This window comes from Bombina bombina, chromosome 12 (assembly GCF_027579735.1).
Source record: "Bombina bombina isolate aBomBom1 chromosome 12, aBomBom1.pri, whole genome shotgun sequence".
In the NCBI taxonomy this organism is placed as follows: Eukaryota; Metazoa; Chordata; class Amphibia; order Anura; family Bombinatoridae; genus Bombina; species Bombina bombina.
The window spans coordinates 16546507-16568791 of record NC_069510.1 but is presented as its reverse complement, the minus strand read 5'-3'; the positions used below and the strand labels follow the sequence as shown (position 1 = coordinate 16568791).

Genomic DNA, 22285 nt, shown 5'->3' with positions numbered 1-22285 from the left:
GGCTTCACAAGCACCAGCCCCATCTCATAACCCCCTGTATGTGCAGCAGGAGACAAAGACCGGGGCTTCACAAGCACCAGCCCCATCTCATAACCCCCTTGTATGTGCAGCAGGAGACAAAGACCGGGGCTTCACAAGCACCAGCCCCATCTCATAACCCCCTTGTATGTGCAGCAGGAGACAAAGACCGGGGCTTCACAAGCACCAGCCCCATCTAATAACCCCCTGTATGTGCAGCAGGAGACAAAGACCGGGGCTTCACAAGCACCAGCCCCATCTCATAACCCCCTTGTATGTGCAGCAGGAGACAAAGACCGGGGGCTTCACAAGCACCAGCCCCATCTCATAACCCCCTGTATGTGCAGCAGGAGACAAAGACCGGGGCTTCACAAGCACCAGCCCCCATCTCATAACCCCCTGTATGTGCAGCAGGAGACAAAGACCGGGGCTTCACAAGCACCAGCCCCATCTCATAACCCCCTGTATGTGCAGCAGGAGACAAAGACCGGGGCTTCACAAGCACCAGCCCCATCTCATAACCCCCTGTATGTGCAGCAGGAGACAAAGACCGGGGGCTTCACAAGCACCAGCCCCATCTCATAACCCTGTATGTGCAGCAGGAGACAAAGACAGGGGCTTCACAAGCACCAGCCCCATCTCATAACCCCCTGTATGTGCAGCAGGAGACAAAGACCGGGGGCTTCACAAGCACCAGCCCCATCTCATAACCCCCTGTATGTGCAGCAGGAGACAAAGACCGGGGCTTCACAAGCACCAGCCCCATCTCATAACCCCCTGTATGTGCAGCAGGAGACAAAGACCGGGGGCTTCACAAGCACCAGCCCCATCTCATAACCCCCTGTATGTGCAGCAGGAGACAAAGACCGGGGCTTCACAAGCACCAGCCCCCATCTCATAACCCCCTGTATGTGCAGCAGGAGACAAAGACCGGGGGCTTCACAAGCACCAGCCCCATCTCATAACCCCCTGTATGTGCAGCAGGAGACAAAGACCGGGGGCTTCACAAGCACCAGCCCCCATCTCATAACCCCCTGTATGTGCAGCAGAAGACAAAGACCAGGGCTTCACAAGCACCAGCCCCATCTCATAACCCCCTGTATGTGCAGCAGAAGACAAAGACCAGGGCTTCACAAGCACCAGCCCCATCTCATAACCCCCTGTATGTGCAGCAGGAGACAAAGACCGGGGGCTTCACAAGCACCAGCCCCATCTCATAACCCCCTGTATGTGCAGCAGGAGACAAAGACCGGGGGCTTCACAAGCACCAGCCCCATCTCATAACCCCCTGTATGTGCAGCAGGAGACAAAGACCGGGGGCTTCACAAGCACCAGCCCCATCTCATAACCCCCTGTATGTGCAGCAGGAGACAAAGACCGGGGGCTTCACAAGCACCAGCACCATCTCATAACCCCCTGTATGTGCAGCAGGAGACAAAGACCGGGGCTTCACAAGCACCAGCCCCCATCTCATAACCCCCTGTATGTGCAGCAGCAGACAAAGACCGGGGCTTCACAAGCACCAGCCCCATCTCATAACCCCCCTGTATGTGCAGCAGGAGACAAAGACAGGGGGCTTCACAAGCACCACCCCCATCTCATAAACCCCTGTATGTACAGCAGGAGACAAAGACCGGGGCTTCACAAGCACCAGCCCCATCTCATAACCCTGTATGTGCAGCAGGAGACAAAGACCGGGGCTTCACAAGCACCAGCCCCATCTCATAACCCCCTGTATGTGCAGCAGCAGACAAAGACCGGGGCTTCACAAGCACCAGCCCCATCTCATAACCCCCTGTATGTGCAGCAGGAGACAAAGACCGGGGCTTCACAAGCACCAGCCCCATCTCATAACCCCCTGTATGTGCAGCAGGAGACAAAGACCGGGGCTTCACAAGCACCAGCCCCATCTCATAACCCTGTATGTGCAGCAGAAGACAAAGACCGGGGCTTCACAAGCACCAGCCCCGCAGTATGTCTGGGGGTTGTTTCTTCACTGATGCTAGAGGAAAGAGAGGACTCCTCACACCTCTGACCAAACCTTCATCAAATAAATGGATACAGACAGGGAAAACCACCAATAGCGCATAATCCGCTTTATTTGTCCACCTGCCCCTCGTATTGCACTACACAATACCTTGGTACAATACACAAGACGTGCGGTTTGTTAACCATAGTGAGGTCCCTAAATTCCCAAAATCTATTTTGTTCAAGAAATAAAATTATTCCTCAGTTTTTACATCTAGTGCAAAAGATTTTATAGAAAATGGCAGTGGTAAAATTGTGCTACAAACCTAACACACTGGTGTTTTCATACATTTGATGTTTTTTACTTTAGAAAAAGCCTGGGTTGTGTCCTCCCCGATAGACTAAAGCAGAGGCCACCTTTATACACAGTGAAGAGAGCGCTTGCATCACTTTTTCAGGACGCTGCCCTCCCTGTGTGCTGATTGGCCTCCTTGGCACAGCCCACATGACTTGGACAGAGACCCTGTGTGTACTCCGGCTCAGGGTTAGAGTTCACAATATGTTAAAAAAGGCAACAGGCGACTCAGGACAAATACCAAGCAGACTGTTTAGCAACAGCATCAGTTACAAACTATTTCTTTAAACACTTGCTGGCTTCAATCTGACATGTACTAAAGTGTATTAGATCAGTGCTGAGCGCAGATAACCTACTCTGGGTCCCCAGAGGGCCACATACCAAGGCTCTCACTACATCAAACTTAAATAGTCTTGAAGTGAGACCATATACTCTATTGATACTATTCTCTTACATTTTTATTACTATTTTATTATTCTGTACATCTGAGCATTAGACGTGAAAACGAATAATAAATATAATTCATTGGATTTGTACATTCATTATAGAAATAAAAAAACATTTACACAATGTGTAAATGAATGAATAAATAAAATAATTTAATTAGCTGATTTATTAGTGCCATTAAAATAAAAAACACCAAATACACACTAATAATCTTGTTATTAGTCATTACAGATACGTTAACTTCAAACCTTTGAAAAGGGAAATGTTTTAGCGAGTTATGCAAGTGTCGGTCTGTTTAGTTATAGAGATAAGTAATGTTATAGACCAGATCACAGGAGTTTGTCCCCAACAATGTTTTTTTTCTTTTGTTTTAAATCTATATTTTTTTTATTATTCTCTCCGTCCCCACAAGCTTGTTCTTTCAGCGCAGCAGTTAAATAGCAGCTAACTTATTTTTATTTAGACGTTTAACGTGGAAATAAAGGACATGCATTTAATTTAAAGGGACAGTCTAATAAAAAAAAAAACTTTCATGACTCAGATAGGGCATGTCATTTTAAACAACTTTCCAATGTACGTTTATCATCAAATTAGATTTGTTCTCTTGATATTCTTTGTTGAAAGCTAAACCTAGGTAGGCTCATATGCCAATTTCTAAGCCCTTGAAGTGCATTTTGACAGTTTTTCACAGCTAGACAGCATTAGCTCAGGTGTGTCATAGATAACATTGGACTCCCTCCCATGGAAAATGCAAGTCTGTCAAAAGAACTGAGATAAGGGGGCAGTCGGCAGAGGCTTAGATACAAAGTAATCACAGAGGTAAAAAAAAAAAGGTGCATTTCTATTACAGAACTGGGGAATGGGTAATAATGGGGTTATCTATCTTTTTTAACCAATAAAAATTCTGGAGTAGACTGTCCCTTTAATGAACTACATTTGCTAGTAGCTTACCACACCGAATAGACGCAAACCTACAAAATATAATCATTAAGATTCACTATATAAAATGTCAGTCAATTCAATAACCACTGAAAGAAAACTGCTAGCTGCTGATTGGTGCCTGTCTCTTGTGATTGGCTAATTAGATGTGTACAGCTAGCTGCCCGTCTCTTGTGATTGGCTAATTAGATGTGTACAGCTAGCTGCCCGTCTCTTGTGATTGGTTAATTAGATGTGTACAGCTAGCTGCTGATTGGTGCCTGTCTCTTGTAATTGGCTAATTAGATGTGTACAGCTAGCTGCTGATTGGTGCCTGTCTCTTGTGATTGGCTAATTAGATGTGTACAGCTAGCTGCCAGTAATGCAATGCTGGTCCTTCAGCAAAGGAGAATGACTGTAATTTGATAGAAGTAAAATGGAAAGTTCTTTACAATTGTATGTTTTATCCAAATCATGACAGAACATTTTCCGGTCTTGCTAACCCGTAGAACACATGGCCAGTGGCTTTTCCCTTGTTATTAATTTGCTTCGGCTCAGGCAGGAAATCCTTTACATCTGGAGTTTAGAGGAACCAGAGGACAGGCTGAACTGAGGTGCACACATTCTCACAACCAGCAGTTTTATTGGGTCTCACGGACGGTTGCACCTTTCATTATAACACAAAGGGACCTCCTGTAGATAAATCTGCTGTCTAGAGAGAGGGGAGGGACCATACTACTGGCGACTTGTTAGATTCTGGATTAACTTGTGCCCAGTTATATATGCAATTTATTCACAGATATGAAGGCAATACAATCCTCCCTGTCACTAGCCGATAAGGCAATACAATCCTTCCTTTCACTAGCAGATAAGGCTACAAACCCCCTTTTCACTAGCCAATAAGGCAATACAATCCTTCCTTTCACTAGCAGATAAGGCTACAAACCCCCCTTTCAATAGCTAATAAGGCAATACAATCCTCCCTTTCACTAGCCAATAAGGCAATACAATCCCCCCTTTCACTAGCCAATAAGATGATGCCAGGTCATCAGTCAGACAGCAGTTTCTTATTGGAATGCCGCGTGTATCTTTCTATGTTACACTTGCATGCACTGCTCATATAATATTCAGCACTTAGTCATTTCATGAAACCGTTAGCCATTTCTAATGCAAACAAACCTACCTCATCAGGAATTTCAGGTCCCACAGGATACTGTATGCGATAGTCTGAGACAAAAGAAGGGCAGATGAGCATTAATATTGCAGGAAACAAAAATAAACAAACTAGAAGTTAATTGTAAAAATGTAAGAGCATTTTTTCTGTAAGCTTTGCAGTTATAAACCAAATTATAAAAGTAGGGAAAAGTTCTAGTTAGTTAAATCATTTTAATCTTTACGCATTTAACCAACAAAAATAGATTATCGTGCATCAGGAGTCATCCCAAGTCTTGAACAGGAAACTAGCAGTGATTGGTAGATATGTATGTATGGCACTCTCGATTGGCTCACCAGCTTTGTTCTGCTCAGGAAAGGCAACGCACTGTACCCAAGTGTGCAACTTAAACGCTGCTCAACCCCATTTGCAATGGATAAATACAGTGAAAAAAGGGCATTTGACATATAGGGCCAGGTTACTAGTGGAGCGCTAATTAACACTCCCACTCAAACATTAACTGTGCTAAAAGTAAGCTTTTTATGCTTGTCCCTAGTATAAGAAGTTGAAAGTAAAGCGTTTTTGCTTACAAGTTTAGAATATTGCGGGCGCTTTCACATATTCACCCATAGAAGTCAATGGAGAAAGAAGAAGAAAAAAAAAAAAGCGAGTGTGTGAGGGGGAAAACAAAAAACACAAACCCTACTCTCGCGCAAACCCAATTGCATGTTATAATGAGCGCTAACCTGACACGAAAATATGAATATTTCACATTCCAATGTTCTTCATATAGCAGATTATATATATATACATATATATTTATACACACACTAAATTATACCTATATCAAAATTTCAAGTCCTAAGCTACTAGCCAGGACAAAATGTTACTCGCCACTTCTAAATCGCACCTACTCCACGCCCACTACTTCACCCTCTCTTTGCATGTGTTTAGCCATTGTGAAACATTTTGTAATATTGTTTTTATTTTATACCATAATAAATTAAATAATGCTACATACAGTAATACATTAACAAAAATAAGTTCATAGCAGTTAGCAACATCAACTAGAGGTTCTGGGGAAGACAACAGCTGGATAGAAAAAGGAAGTTGTTGACTGTGCTGATAGTCATGGAAGGTCATAGCAGACCTGAAGATTATTTGATTTTTATTTATTTGTTTAGTAGTCATCTCTCCCGTCTCGTACTTAACGATCTTTCATGACTGCCTCTTCAATCTCTCTTTTTACCCTCTCCCTTCTCTCTCAGGCCATATTTTCTCTTTACACTCTCTCATATCTCTTCTTCTTTACCTTCTTCTCCACTTTCACTTTTCCTCTCCAATCTCTCTCTCTGCCCCGTTTACCCTCTCAGAAGTAACAGTCTAAGCACTAATGGGGTCCCTACAGCCTTAGAGTTATAAACATATCATTAGACTTTCATGGCTATAGAATCTCTCTTTAGATAATAGTTTTAGCCCATAGCCCAAAATGTGTGTTTGTCAGTCCTGCAATAGGAATGTACATTCTGCAAATACAACGTGCCAACGTTTCTACTTACAACATCTATAGGATTTATTAAATATAAAGGAGCGCCCCAAGAGAGGCTTAAGTATACTAGAGACAGAAGAAATAGAGAATTACTAGATAATGGTGTCACAGATGTTATAGAACACTCATAGGACAAGTTAGTAGTATTAAAGTGTCCTAGCCTAAGAGGATAGAAACTGGAAACAACCTCAAAGAGAAAAGACTGTTTTTCACATTATATATCTCTCAAAATATAAAAAAAATGTGGTACTTACCTGCATTGCTATAATTCCAAACAACCCAAAACACGCATACTGTACAAAGTTTCTACTAAGGACCAATATACAACCACCTGCAAAACAAACACATAAAATGAGAGCCTTTCATATTAATTTGCACCATAACAAAGACTATATAAAGTCATTAAATCAACGTTAAGCGTCTAAATGAAAGGAGCATAACATAGATTGGCAGATTGAATGAGGCATTACAAGCAAATAGGGAACAGTTACTATTTTACAGAAAGCCAGAATTCCTCTTCTATAAAATACAGTGGGCATGGCAGCTTCCCCTCCCTGACACAGAATCAGATTGGTATTTCTATCTCAGTAACTACATGATCATTTACAGTTATAAGCATTCATGTGAGCTCACTCAAATATCCCTTTCAAATTAAAAATCATGAACATTGATGTTGCTTTAATTGGATATTTTGATTAAGCAATGCATGCTCACTTGTTATATATGGGCACTACAACTAATCCCCTAATTACCCATTCCCCAGTTTTGCATAACTAACAAGGTTGTATTAATATAATGCCTTACCTCTGTGATTACCTTGTATATAAGGCTCTGCAGACTGCTCCTTATCTCAGTTATATTAATATACTTTTTACCTCTGTGATTACCTTGTATCTAAGCCTCTGCAGACTGCCCCTTATCTCAGTTATATTAATATACTTTTTACCTCTGTGATTACCTTGTATATAAGGCTCTGCAGACTGCTCCTTATCTCAGTTATATTAATATACTTTTTACCTCTGTGATTACCTTGTATCTAAGCCTCTGCTGACTGCTCCTTATCTCAGTTATATTAATATACTTTTTACCTCTGTGATTACCTTGTATCTAAGCCTCTGCAGACTGCCACCTTATTTCAGTTCTTTTGACAGACTTGCATTTTAACCACTCAGTGCTGACTCCTAGGTAACTCCACGAGAGATAGTACAATGTTATCTATATGGCACATAGTGCTGTCTAGCTGTGAAAAACTGTCCAAATGAACTGAGATAAGAGGCGGCCTTCAAGGGCTTAGAGATTAGCATATGAGTCTACCTAGGTTTAGCTTTCAACAAAGAATACCAAGAGAACAAAGCAAATTAGATTATAAAAGTACATTAGAAAGTAGTTTAAAATTGCATGTCCTATCCTAATCCCTTTAAGGGCAGGAAATGCATCAGTTGTGAGCAGTTATTGTTGTGCGGACTTCACAGGGGCAGACCTTGGAAGTACCAGAGCTGTATGTTGCCTCCCATAGAAATGCATGTGGCTGTCTGGTATAGAAAATCTCATAGGGGAATGTCAGCTTAACAAGGGACCACCCAGCACCAATATAAATTTTAACTATGCAGAAAATACAAATTAAATTAATAGTTTCACTACAGTTTTACTTGTATTTGATTCTAGTTTAGTATATATTACTTTTCTGTCAATTAACTAAGCACAATGTACTGTTTGCACAAACTTCACCTGCATACAGCTGGCGAGATAAATCAATGAAAAGTGCAGGTGTAAAATGCTTAGAGAATATAACAAGGGCTGTGAGAGAGCTTCCCTGTTCCTCGCACTCTCTGTAAGGGTCAGGATTATTTCACATAGAATAAAAAATACTGGGCTCTTTATGAAGCTGCAGATGCAACTTTGCGACCCTTTGCGCACTCATGCGAAAAATTGCGGCAGTAAGAACACTGCTTCTTAACCCGTCAACAACATCTGAGACTGCGGATCTGAAAATAAACTAGAGCAATTTTTCCGGGATAATGGGCAAGCCCAGCTCTCACACTATTGGTTGCACAAGAAAATTCTTGTGCAAGTTTAAATTCTAGCAAAAGATGCTGCATTAGAGGCTCTGAATGCAAAACAATGGGTTACGTTAAAGTAGAATAAGAATTTGTACAAATCCCCACCCTAAATAAATCCACTGCTGTATAAAATAATCTAAATGCATTTAATGGACAGTAAAGTCAAAATATTTCTTTCAAATAGCTTTGTAACAACGATTATGAAGGATTTTTAACACTTCATAAACCATACAGAGATGCATTGTGGGTCTTTCCAACCACTAAAGCTTCACATTCCAAAATATTGTCAATGTGAAAAGCTTAAGTAACATTTTAAAATCACATTTCAAGGGAAAAGAAGCTTAAATAATTATAAATAAATACTGTTCTTTTAACCACGTGTTGCGATTCCGAAGCTTTTTGGAGACAAAGATGATGATATTGGAGGTATTTTTGGGAAATGATTACCAGCGCACAAACGCAAACTTAGTCTCACCTAGTTGTCCCAGCAAGTTGAGGAGGACAAATATAGTTGCAAGCAGATACCCGCAGTTCCAGGTTGCATCAATGTAGTCTCTCTGCTCGTTCCACTGAAACCACATTCGGATTCCGTCCTCTAGGAAGGTACTGATGAGACACAGTCGTGCCACGTGGGGAAGATACTGTTTTGTAACTCTAAGGAACTTGGGAGACAAAAGAATTAGGAGTGTTATAAAGGGAAGGGTCAGCATGTATGACCTGCAATAATATCTTTGTGCGTGTATAAGTACGATAAAGATTTGTAAATAGCATCAGTGTCTAACTAGTAGGAAAAAAAACCCAATTAGCTTAAAAGCAATGTTTGTATAAAAGGTTAAAGCTAGGGAGGAGGAACTAATATTTTTTGTGTGCGTTAAGGGTGGAATAACTTCTATTAAAAGGGATCGAAAGGTCAAAATTGAACCGTGCGCGGGTGCATTTCAACTTGAAATAGAAGTGTTGTTGCAATATACTTCCATTAGCAAAAATGCTTCTATTAAGAGTTATTAGTGATTTTCAGTGGCATATGTACACGTGCACCAGTATTCAAAGCTTCAGAGCTGGTGGTGTATATTGTGCCTGTTCAGACTTAATTTGTCTCATTCAAGCCACGGCCACTGTGTGGTATTAGAATACTGGTGCACGAGCACACAGCATATGTGCGTATACTACTGAAAAACAGTAATGGAAGCATTTTTGCTAATTGAAGTATATTGTAAACACTACGATACGGGTACAGCGATTAACCCTTTCCTGCATACTATATATGTACAACCCACACAAAGATTTCATCACAGATCAAATATAAAAATACAACTGCAGGCAAATTAATTTATCAAAACCAGGCAGGTTATCGGGGGCTTTAACGTCAGTAACATACCACGTGGGCCTTACCCGAGGCCCATTACACAGCAAACATGGCAACACTTGCTGTCACACAGACTGGCTAACAGTGTCACAAGGTCAGGGATTGTCACATTACAGAGAAGATAACCCACCTGTGCGACACATAGATATGACTTTATTACTAACAAAAGACAAATAGACATGCCGTTTAGTAAAAACATTATTATTTATTTGGTATCTCACATTGTCAATATTAAACTTACCTCACAGTAAAACAAAGGAACCTGCAACAATTAAAGTAATCCTGTACCCAACATATGAAACGGCAGCATCTAAACGTGTGGATTTTTTATTTTAAAGGCAAAAAAAATGTTAAAGGGACATTTTACCATTTTAAAACTGTTTAAGCCCATCAGGACTTACAATTCTCTTTAGTTCCGGAGCAGCGCTTAAATGATGTGTTAACCACTCTGCATAGGTTAAACACATGGATTTGCAGGGTCGCTATTTTTTAAAATGACATGCTCTAACAAATAAGAGTATCTAATTTTTCGATTAGAACGACCCTTTAAAAAAGGAATATAAAACCCAATAATGTTCTTTTGTAATTGAGACAGAGCATACAATTTTAAAATAAGTTTCCAATTTACTTCTATTACCAAATTTGCTTTGTTCCCATGGTATTCTTTGTTGAAGAGATACTCAGGCAGTTGTCTAGAGCACTACATGACAGGAAACAGTGCTGCCATCTAGTGCACTAGTAAATGCATAACATTCTTCCAAAACTGCTGCAGGCCCATTCACGCTCCTGAGCTTACCTCACTTTTTCAACAAAAGACGCCAAAAGAAAGAAGACAATTTGATAAGTAAAATAAGAAAGTCGTTTAAAATTGCCTGCCCTATCTAAATCATGAAAGAAAAAAAGTTGGGTTTCATATCCCTTTAAGCAAATTAAAACTAACACAGCAGTACAAGCTGAGAACTACTTGTTTATGTCCAGTGGCTGACGAGCGCTTCCTGCTAATTAGGAACATGTCATATCTTTATCACATCTCTATAACAAATACCACTACGCGTTTTGCACGGCTACAGCCAGACCTTAACCACATTGTTTATGGCATTTGTGCCCTTGAATGCGTTTTGTTTATTTGAATATCTAAATCTAATTCACTTTTTCATTTTTATTCAGGCGTAAAAAAAAAAAAGCCTACATGTAAATGCTGACGTTTCATTCAGATGATAAGGTTTGAGTACAGAGGCACTGTATGACATTCCACACACAATGTATTAAAGCAAAACAACTTTATTCTCTCAGACTGAATGTGTAATGCTCATTGGCTATCCCAGAGGTCTCCGCACACAAATATAAATGACATGCTTCAGTCATACAATTGTCCTGCACAGGTCACGGCTGCAGCTATTTTCAGGCCATAACAGAGCTATATATAAGAACACACGCTTGGCATGCCACAGGCGCTAAGGTCAGATACTCAGCACATGGGAGGGCTGCTTAAGATTACATGAGTGGTCAGAAGGAACTAACCGATGCAACCTAGAAATAAAAACATAAAAGTGAGACAAGGGTTAGGATTCCTACCGAGTATCCCTTCTTGTAAGACAACTCCTTAAAGACTTATTTATTTATAAAATATTTTACCAGGAAGGATATATTGAGATTTCTCTCGTTTTCAAGTATGATATTGTAAAAAAAAAATAAAAATAATAATTTACATTTTCTATTGTAGTAATGAAAACCTCACTTTCTCAATGTGAGGAAGATCTGAATGGAATTAAAAATATGGTAGAATCAGCGCACACAAATAGTAAAAATAAACCTTTTTTTAGGTCTGACTACTCTGCATTTTTATCAGCCGTTACTTAGAATCTGACAGTTGTGGGCACCAAGGTCTTTCTGCAGTCTCTTATTAAGATTAACTATAAGCATTTCCTGCCATGCATATAGGGTACTCTGTTTAATAAAGAGTTAAAGGAACACAAACCCTAACATTTTTCTTTCACGATACTGGTGGAGGACATTTTTTAAACAACTTTCCAATTTGCTTCTTTGATCAATTTTTCTTCATTCTCTCGGTATAGTCTACCTATGCATCATTTTAACAAGTGATACCAAGAGAACTAAACACATTAGATAATAGAAGTAAAATTGGAAAGTTGTTTAAAAAGGCACTCTATCGGAATCATGAAATAAATATTTTGAGTTTAGTGTCCCTTTAAGCAGCTGTCATGTATTTTCTACCCAGAATGCATCAGAGCATGTTAAACACATGTTGCTTGTTAGAGATCTTATTGCAGGAAAAACAAAATACAACGTACTCCGCTTCCTACTCTTGGACATATTACCAATGAGCAGGGCAAGATAACTTCTGGGAACTGAGGCTACGTTTTATGATAGATAAATGATGGATAGGTGGGGGCTTGACAAATCTGTTTAAAAAAAAATAGGAGCCAGCAAGAATACGCAGGCAGTGGTATTTTGCTATAGATATATGGAGAATAACTCGAAAATGTAGGAGCCAGTGGCTCCGTGATTTGTCGAGCCCATATAGCACCTATATTTTTTTGAATTTACATTTACTGATAGGGTGATGTGGACACATAACAAATATTCCACTTTAGCAAGCGGAACAGGAGGCCAGTTTCAAGGCATGGGGCACATGCAAGTTTTGACCCAGAGAGTTTGTAGTCCCATCAACTGGTACAGCTCTCAAAAAAACTCCAACTAGGGATCGACAAATCGGTTTAAAATTTGGAGCCAATAAGCATATTTGGGAGCCACACAGCGAGATATAGATCTAGATTATAACTTAAAAAGTTAAAAGCCAGGGGTAAAATTCTAGGAGCCAGTGGGGTCCCTGGGTTTGCCGAGCCCTGCCCTAGAGATTCCCAAAAAGCTAATTCTGTAACCTGCAGATGCTGAAAATCAAATAGCTGGTTTATGTAATTTGCAGACTTTGCTTTATAGGGGAAAAGCTCAATTTGTAAAACTAAAAGAGGCATAATGTCCTTTTTGCTCTATTTACTTCCCATGAACATTTCTCTCCTGTAATATTGTAAAAATGTTCTTAATAATCAGCAGTGGGCTCGCACATTTGGTTTCAGACGCCCAGTGCCATTTTGGAATTTTAAGGCCATTTAAAAAAATATCACAATGTTGCATAGATAAGAGAGCAATAACTAAACAGTTCCCTTAAAAAGGGATATCTGAATATGATGGTAATAACTCATTGTGTAGGTGCATAATTACAAACACCTGCATTTTACAAGTCATTTGGAAACAAAAGTCACTTTATAATGATAAAAGACAAATAAAAAGCAATCTGTCAATCTACAAAGTATTTGCTTTATGTATATTGCAAGTCCAGGGAAATTACAGGTACCGATTCACTGCGTTTCCTGGAGACACTTAAAAACAGAGCATCTGCTTGGGCTAAACAGAGATAAAAAAGATAAATATTCAGTAGTGACTGTGTATTTACTACTCAGACAGACAATGTTATAGGCAGCAAACAGATTGTAGCCAGGCTTAATCGTCTTCATTATTTCAGTATCAGATATCCTAAAAGGTCAGGTGTTCTGGCGAATTCTGTGACCCGTCGAAATTTGCAACCACGCCAGACAGAACCGGCTTTTAAAAGGAGGTTATAGGATTGTGCACCTATAGACGCCTACTCCTAAACTAATATTAGTTACAGACTTGATTACTAGACTGATTATATAACCTGCTTTAGACAATTGCTAGGAACCACATTCCCAGGAAGACATCCACCACTTCATAGTGAATCCATACTAGAGTCTTAAAATACACTGGGAGCTTATTCCACAGTGGGGTGATGAGGAGTGATCAGGGAGCAGGTGGGTGATCTGTAAGAGGTGATCAGGGAGCAGATGGGTGATCTGTAAGAGGTGATCAGGGAGCAGGTGGGTGATCAGGGAGCAGGTGGGTGATCTGTAAGGGGTGATCAGGGAGCAGGTGGGTGATCTGTAAGGGGTGATCAGGCAGCAGGTGGGTGATCAGGGAGCAGGTGGGTGATCTGTAAGAGGTGATCAGGGAGCAGGTGGGTGATCTGTAAGAGGTGATCAGGTAGCAGGTGGGTGATCAGGGAGCAGGTGGGTGATCTGTAAGGGGTGATGATTTATGAGGAGTAATCATCATACCTTATATTATGCACATCATGTAATATTAGTGTAGTATACAGCTCAGCATACCTTATATTATGCACATCATGTAATATTAGTGTAGTATACAGCTCAGCATACCTTATATTATGCACATCATGTAATATTAGTGTAGTATACAGCTCAGCATACCTTATATTATGCACATCATGTAATATTAGTGTAGTATACAGCTCAGCATACCTTATATTATGCAAATCATGTAATATTAGTGTAGTATACAGCTCAGCATACCTTATATTATGCACATCATGTAATATTAGTGTAGTATACAGCTCAGCATACCTTATATTATGCACATCATGTAATATTAGTGTAGTATACAGCTCAGCATACCTTATATTATGCACAACATGTAATATTAGTGTAGTATACAGCTCAGCATACCTTATATTATGCACATCATGTAATATTAGTGTAGTATACAGCTCAGCATACCTTATATTATGCACATCATGTAATATTAGTGTAGTATACAGCTCAGCATACCTTATATTAATGTACAACATGTAATATTAGTGTAGTATACAGCTCAGCATACCTTATATTATGCACATCATGTAATATTAGTGTAGTATACAGCTCAGCATACCTTATATTATGCAAATCATGTAATATTAGTGTAGTATACAGCTCAGCATACCTTATATTATGCACATCATGTAATATTAGTGTAGTATACAGCTCAGCATACCTTATATTATGCAAATCATGTAATATTAGTGTAGTATACAGCTCAGCATACCTTATATTATGCACATCATGTAATATTAGTGTAGTATACAGCTCAGCATACCTTATATTATGCACATCATGTAATATTAGTGTAGTATACAGCTCAGCATACCTTATATTATGCACATCATGTAATATTAGTGTAGTATACAGCTCAGCATACCTTATATTATGCACAACATGTAATATTAGTGTAGTATACAGCTCAGCATACCTTATATTATGCACAACATGTAATATTAGTGTAGTATACAGCTCAGCATACCTTATATTATGCACAACATGTAATATTAGTGTAGTATACAGCTCAGCATACCTTATATTATGCACAACATGTAATATTAGTGTAGTATACAGCTCAGCATACCTTATATTATGCACAACATGTAATATTAGTGTAGTATACAGCTCAGCATACCTTATATTATGCACAACATGTAATATTAGTGTAGTATACAGCTCAGCATACCTTATATTATGCACAACATGTAATATTAGTGTAGTATACAGCTCAGCATACCTTATATTATGCACAACATGTAATATTAGTGTAGTATACAGCTCAGCATACCTTATATTATGCACATCATGTAATATTAGTGTAGTATACAGCTCAGCATACCTTATATTATGCACAACATGTAATATTAGTGTAGTATACAGCTCAGCATACCTTATATTATGCACAACATGTAATATTAGTGTAGTATACAGCCAAATACCGCTACCCATGGCTGTATTCATCATTTGTTCATAGGAACGAATTGCAAATGTACTTAAACATATTATGGGTATTCCGATTTGCGTTTTATGTACCTTTTAGTTCCAGTTGATGCTTTTAAAAAAGGACTTTTTTTGTTTTTTAAACTAATAAAATCAGAGAAACTGTACTTATAGCTGGGTTTTGCTGAGATAAAGTCATATGGGAACAAGATATGTTGCAGAAACGCTCACAGATAATGACAGCATTCACTATAAAACCTACAATTACACACAAGATAGGATAATGAGACCTCGCGTAACCCATGACAGGTACCGGCACGCAGAAGTTAATATCACAGCCCAAAAACTTGTTTGTCTCAGAGCTAACGATTCTGCCAAAGTATTAACCATTACCCTCTCTTGACACAGAGAGCCAAGCCCAGTGCGCAGGTTCAATGCTAAAATCAGTATGTGAAAACGGTGACTTGTAAACGAAACAAAAAAAAAAAGCTGAAAAATATCTTTATCTGGGGCTCAGGTCTTGTAATATGAATCTGTTAAATTACTCAGCATATGAAGTCATTTCATGCCAGAGCCAATAACGCAAATTAAAAGTATTATAAATATTTTTTAACTGAAATAAAAAAATTTGCAAATTAAAAAGTAAATAAATAGCAGCTGTTGATAAACTGACATAAAAACTATATGGCAGATTTCAGGAACAACTAATAAGATTTCCCCCCTTTACACTTGCGCAAAGCAAGTAAGGTTACAGATGCGCATACATCATGGCTGATAGAGAACAACAGAGCCATGTGTGGGATTACTGTGAATATAAAGGACTATTAAATACAACAAAATTGTATATGCAAAAGCACTGAATTTCAAATGAGTAGTAGGTTTATTTTCTGACAAATTTCAAAGTTTGTTCCATTTTTCTCCCCCCTGTATCATGTGACAGCCACCAGCCAATCACAAAATTCAGCTAGATATGAACTGTGAATTTTTGCTTTTGCACATGCTCAGTGGGAGCTGTTGCCTCAGAAATTGTGCATATAAAAAGACTGTACAATTTGATAATAAAAGAGAATTCTATTATTGATTAAAGAGAGTGCTACAGCATTATGGCGAGCTTACATGTGAGGCAGGTTACCGTATCGTTTTACTGTAATATAGAAATGCAACAACTAATCGTTCTAATCGATAATGAAAATAGTGGTTAACGAATCTCATAATCGATTAGTTGGTTTGCAAATAGTTGGTCTGTGCACAGCAACAGCTGCTTCACTCCAATGAGCTTATGCACACGGTATTGTGTTTTATGGTTATGCCCTTAGCCTAAAGGACATCTACTTGTCACTTTTTCAGAACACTATAAGTTTCTTTTTAAGTTTACAACTACTCCCGGTGTTTGAGTAACCCAGAAATAATAATAGGAGTCATCATTTGGATTGTTTGTATTAAATCAGGTGATTTGGGACTATGCTTTGCATGATATGGTGCCAAGCTGGTTATATACCCTTAGCCCTAGATTGGTGGTTATTTGAACTGATGTGCACTATTATCTGCACATTATTAGCAGATTGCTTGGTAATGCTGATTATATGCACTGTACAGAAAAATGTGTAAGGCTTTGTCCTGTTATTGATAAATTCCTTAGCGTTTTTTTATTTCTTTTATTATAGTTTTTTTTATATTTTTAATAAATTGTGATAATATGTACCAGATTCAACCTCTATAAGTATATATTTGTTATTTTAAGAGCAGACTAGATATTTTTCCCTAACCTTATAGCTAGTTTTTTAACATTACATATAGATATTGAAAGATATTTTTTATGTTAGAATGAAGTCGCGGCTTGCTTTACTAAAGGGACACTGAACCAAAAAAATTTATTTCGTGATTCAGATATAGCATGACATTTTATACAAACTTTCTAATTTACTCCTCTTAACAATTTTTCTTTGTTCTCTTGCCATCTTTATTTTAAAAGCAGGAATGTAAATCTTAGCAGCCAGCCCATTTTAGGTTCAGCACCATGGATAGCGCTTGCAAGCATAACCCAGGTTCTCAACCAAAAATGGGCCGGCTCATATGCATCACATTCCTGCTTGTTAAATAAAGATAGCAAGAGAACAAAGAAAATTTGATAATAGGAGTAAATTAGAAAGTTGCTTAAAATTGCATGCTCTATCTGAATTATGAAAGAAAAAAAAATGGGTTTAGTGTCCCTTTAACCCCTTAATGACCGAGGACGTGCAGGGTACGTCCTCAAAAAAAAGGCAGTTAACGCCTGAGGACGTACCCTGCACGTCCTCGGTGTGGAAAGCAGCTGGAAGCGGTCCTGATCGCTTCCAGCTGCTTTCCGGTTATTGCAGTGATGCCTCGATATGGAGGCATCCTGCAATAACCTTAACAGGCCATCCGATGCAGAGAGAGCCACTCTGTGGCCCTCTCTGCACCGGACATCGATGGCCGGTATCGTTGGTGGGTGGGAGCCGACTTGGGAGGCGGGTGGGCGGCCATCGGTGAGCTGTTTAAGGAGGAGGGGGGCGGCGGGCGGGCGCGTGCACGGGCGGGAGCGGGTGGGAACCGCTATACTACAGAAAAGTTCAAAAATACATATGTGGGGCAAAAGGCCACTAATAGATAAATCAAATAATAAAGTGATTTTGGAGGGTTGGAGGGTTGGTCTTGGGTGGGGGGAGAAGCTACACTACAGAAAAAGGGATTTTTTTCTAAAAAAAAACACAACACTTTTTTCTTAACTGGGTATGGCAGACAGCTGCCAGTACCCAAGATGGCGCCCATTAAGGCAGAGGGGGAGGGTTAGACAGCTGTTTGGTGGGGATCAGTGAGGTTGGGGGCTAAGGGGGAATCCTACACAGCAGCATATGTAAATATGCTAAAAAAAACACACTAAAAAGCCCAAATATACCTTTTATTTTAGTACTGGCAGAGTTTCTGCCAGTACTTAAGATGGCGGGGACAATTGTGGGGTGGGGGAGGGAAGAGAGCTGTTTGGGAGGGATCAGGGGGTCTGATGTTTAAGGTGGGAGGCTGAGCTCTACACTAAAGCTAAAATTAACCCTGCAAGCTCTCTACAAGCTACCTAATTAACCCTTTCACTGCTGGGCATAATTCAAGTGTTGTGCGCAGTAGCATTTTGCGGCCTTCTAATTACCAAAAAGCAACACCAAAGCCATATATGTCTGCTATTTCTGAACAAAGGGGATCCCAGAGAAGCATTTACAACCATTTATGCCATAATTGCACAAGCTGTTTGTAAATAATTTCAGTGAGAAACCTAAAGTTTGTGAAAAAGGGAACTTTTTTTTTATTTGATCGCATTTGGCGGTGAAATGGTGGCATGAAATATACCAAAATGGACCTAGATCAATACTTTGGGTTGTCTACTACACTACACTAAAGCTAAAATTAACCCTACAAGCTCCATACAAGCTCCCTAATTAACCCCTGCACTGCTGGGCATAATACACGTGTGGTGCGCAGCGGCATTTTGCAGCCTTCTAATTACCAAAAAGCAACGCCAAAGCCATATATGTCTGCTATTTCTGAACAAAGGGGATCCCAGAGAAGATTTTTCAACCATTTATGCCATAATTGCACAAGCTGTTTGTAAATAATTTCAGTGAGAAACCAAAAGTTTGTGAAAATATTTGTGAAAAAGTGAACGATTTTTTGTATTTGATCGCATTTGGCGGTGAAATGGTGGCATGAAATATACCAAAATGGGCCTAGATCAATACTTTGGGATGTCTACTAAAAAAATTATATACATGTGAAGGGATATTCAGGGATTCCTGAAAGATATCAGTGTACCAATGTAACTAGCGCTAATTTTGAAAAAAAATGGTTTGGAAATAGCAAAGTGCTACTCATATTTATGGCCCTATAACTTGCAAAAAAAGCAAAGAACAAGTAAACATTGGGTATTTCTAAACTCTGGACAAAATCTAGAAACTTTTTAGCATGGGTGTTTTTTGGTGGTTGTAGATGTGCAACAGATTTTGGGGGTCAAAGTTAGAAAAAGTGTGTTTTTTTTCCATTTTTTCCTCATATTTTATATTTTTTTTTATAGTAAATTATAAGATATGATGAAAATAATGGTATCTTTAGAAAGTCCATTTAATGACGAGAAAAACGGTATATAATATGTGTGGGTACAGTAAATGAGTAAGAGGAAAATTACAGCTAAACACAAACACCGCAGAAATGTAAAAATAGCCTTGGTCCCAAACGGACAGAAAATGGAAAAGTGCTGTGGTCATTAAGGGGTTAAGAGGCCCCTTGCCAAGGTGGAAAACACTTAAGCAAAGGTGAAGCGCTAACAAAGATAAAATATCCCACTTTGGCAAAATTGGCAAAAAACCTACTTTTGCATCTCAGGCACCTCAACACCATCTGAGTGCCTCTTCTCTGCTGCAGGCAAAATAGCTGCAAAAAAGAGAGCCAGCCTCAGCCAGGTGCATGTGGTCATGTTGTCATTTTTGCATTTCAATGCAAAGTTTCTGAAAGAGGGAACAATAGAATGTTCTAAACAGTTAGTCTCTTTTTACTTCTACCTCTTTTCAAAACAGTTTGTGGTTTTGTTTTGCTTCATTTTGGAAAATAAAAATGTGTTCTGCTGCTTAAAGTGAAGGTCAGTTTGGATGAATTAGTGCCTGGTTGTTAATAAACCTATTAAAAACAAGGGCATTTTAATTCATCAAAATTGACATTTCACTCCTTTTCTTCATAAACTTACTTTTTAATCCTGTCAGCCCCTGCAATCCTTCCTCCGCAAGTCCTCTTCGCGGGTCCAAAATGACGAATCTGGCTTCCAATCACGGCGTTATATCAATCCATGATCCCTCGGTGGGGAAAGTCGTGATTGGAGGAAGCTGGATTCGTCATTTCTGACGTCAGAAGAGGCTTCCGACGACCGGGGGAATCTCTGGAGCGGCCGCCAGGATTAAAAGGTAAGTTTTTGAAGAAAAGGAGTGAAATGTCAATTTTGATGAATTAAAGTGCCCTTGTTTTTAACAGGTTTATTAAAAACCGGGCACTAATTCATCCAAATTGACCCTCACTTTAAAAATTAGACAAACAGTTGTGTTAATGTAAAGTTTTAGTCTGAAGTTTATATTTGTAACACTCAGTATGTGGTTTTTATTTAAAATATAGGAAATAATTCGATTTTTTTTATTATCCGATTAGTTGATTAATCGAAAAAAATAAATTGGTCGATTAATAGATTATGAAAAATAGTTGCAGCCCTATAATATATTAAAAAACACAAAGCATATTTAGTAAAAATGTTGTATAATAAAAAAAAAAGGGACACCAAAATCTAGTATAAATATCTCTCTCTCTGGCCTTTCCAGGCCGCTTGCGACAGAAATTCCTGCTAACATCAAGAAGAATTCCATGATGTGCAAACTACATGAGCTCAAAATAAATTATTTGTAATAAAGTTCTAAAAATGCATGCACTGTGAAGAACAGTACGTTTTCTATAGGCGATTTGATAAGACGTACTATAGAAAATACGACAGACTAATTAAACCCGTTTTTTTGGTGCTCCTGTGCACCTACTCGAACGTAAATTGATTAGGAGAATGTTACATTTTTAAACAATACAGTAAGGGCATTAATTCTCAAGCGTATACTTAGGCGCAAATATAGGAGAATATTAATGATACATTTTGCTCTAAAGTCTGCTCTCAAGGTAAAGAATGAAGGTTCAGCAACTAAAAGAAAAAGGCAAATTTATTAACAGAAGTAAATTGTAAAGATTTGAGCCAGCCACGGAAGCTTCATATTGATTTAATAGTAAATCCAGCGCTGTGCACGGCACCTAAAATTGTACTTCTACAGCTGGAAAGTAAATATTTAGAACAAGTGAGATTTATCTCTAGCCCAGAAGCAGAATTTTTTTCACTTTCTGCGATGAGATTTTTATTTACAATTTTTTTTGTTTTCCTGCAGTTCATTTTCAAATAAAATTCCATCTAAAATTAGGCATGTTGCAGTAAATTACCAGCTCAGTTACAATGTGTTCTCTTCAGACAGAGCTTTGCTCTGGCTACACTGCGTTAAGGAAAACTTACACAGTGCAGCCAGAGCACAAAGCTGTTTGAAGAGAACAGCCTGACGTGGAGCAGCTCTGCAAAGGAAAAGCGCCAACAGTTCCTACATGTGTCCTATTCTTTCTGCAGACATGATGCATTTTCTGTGATGACATCTCAGAACACAGCATGTTCTGCCTTGGGGATCTCTAGATACTTATTCCACCTACATCTTCATAGCCTTCTTAATATACTATTTTATTTAACCCCTAAAATTACAATTAATTACAAGACATTTATGTAGTGTTATAAAACATATCGGCCAAGTCTGAACATATTTAAATAAAATTAACATCTTGTTTGCTGTGAATGAAATGATAATAGTCGAGCGCTGGTCACAACTTGCTGTATGTGATGGGGCCAGTTCAGGCTTGAGTCTGCAGAGTACAAAGCTAACCACGATCATTATATTCGTATAAACTGCATTGTTCTGCAGCGGTTATCTGCTAAAGCCAATTAGGGAAATAGATCATTTAAGTTAGAAAGAAAGTCAGCAGGTGCATTTCCAGCTCTGCCAAGTAGAAAATCCACAACTTTCAGACATAAAAAGAAGAAAAATAAATATAAAAAAATATATTGAAAAGTAATTTTATTATGGATAAACAAACATTTTATTTAAAAAAAAATCTCAACATATGTACCGCCCCTTTAAACTTTCTAAACAATCAAGCTAAAAAGGAGCACAACATCTACAATGAGTTTACTTATT

General features: G+C 38.8%; 1 protein-coding gene across 2 annotated transcripts in view; it reads right to left on the bottom strand.

Annotated features, from left to right (window-relative positions):
* Nucleotides 1-22285, bottom strand: part of SURF4 (surfeit 4) — a 34607-nt gene that overhangs the window by 5412 nt on the left and 6910 nt on the right. The window contains exons 2-5 of one of the 2 annotated variants that reach the window (XM_053695803.1): nucleotides 11333-11364; nucleotides 8944-9130; nucleotides 6663-6739; nucleotides 4890-4933 (exon numbers count right to left, since the gene is read on the bottom strand). In XM_053695803.1, coding sequence (XP_053551778.1) covers nucleotides 4890-4933; nucleotides 6663-6739; nucleotides 8944-9049 — 227 coding nt within the window. In that variant the 5' untranslated portion in view covers nucleotides 9050-9130; nucleotides 11333-11364. The remainder of the gene's footprint in view (nucleotides 1-4889; nucleotides 4934-6662; nucleotides 6740-8943; nucleotides 9131-11332; nucleotides 11365-22285) is intronic. The other variant, XM_053695802.1, reaches the window with a different exon arrangement.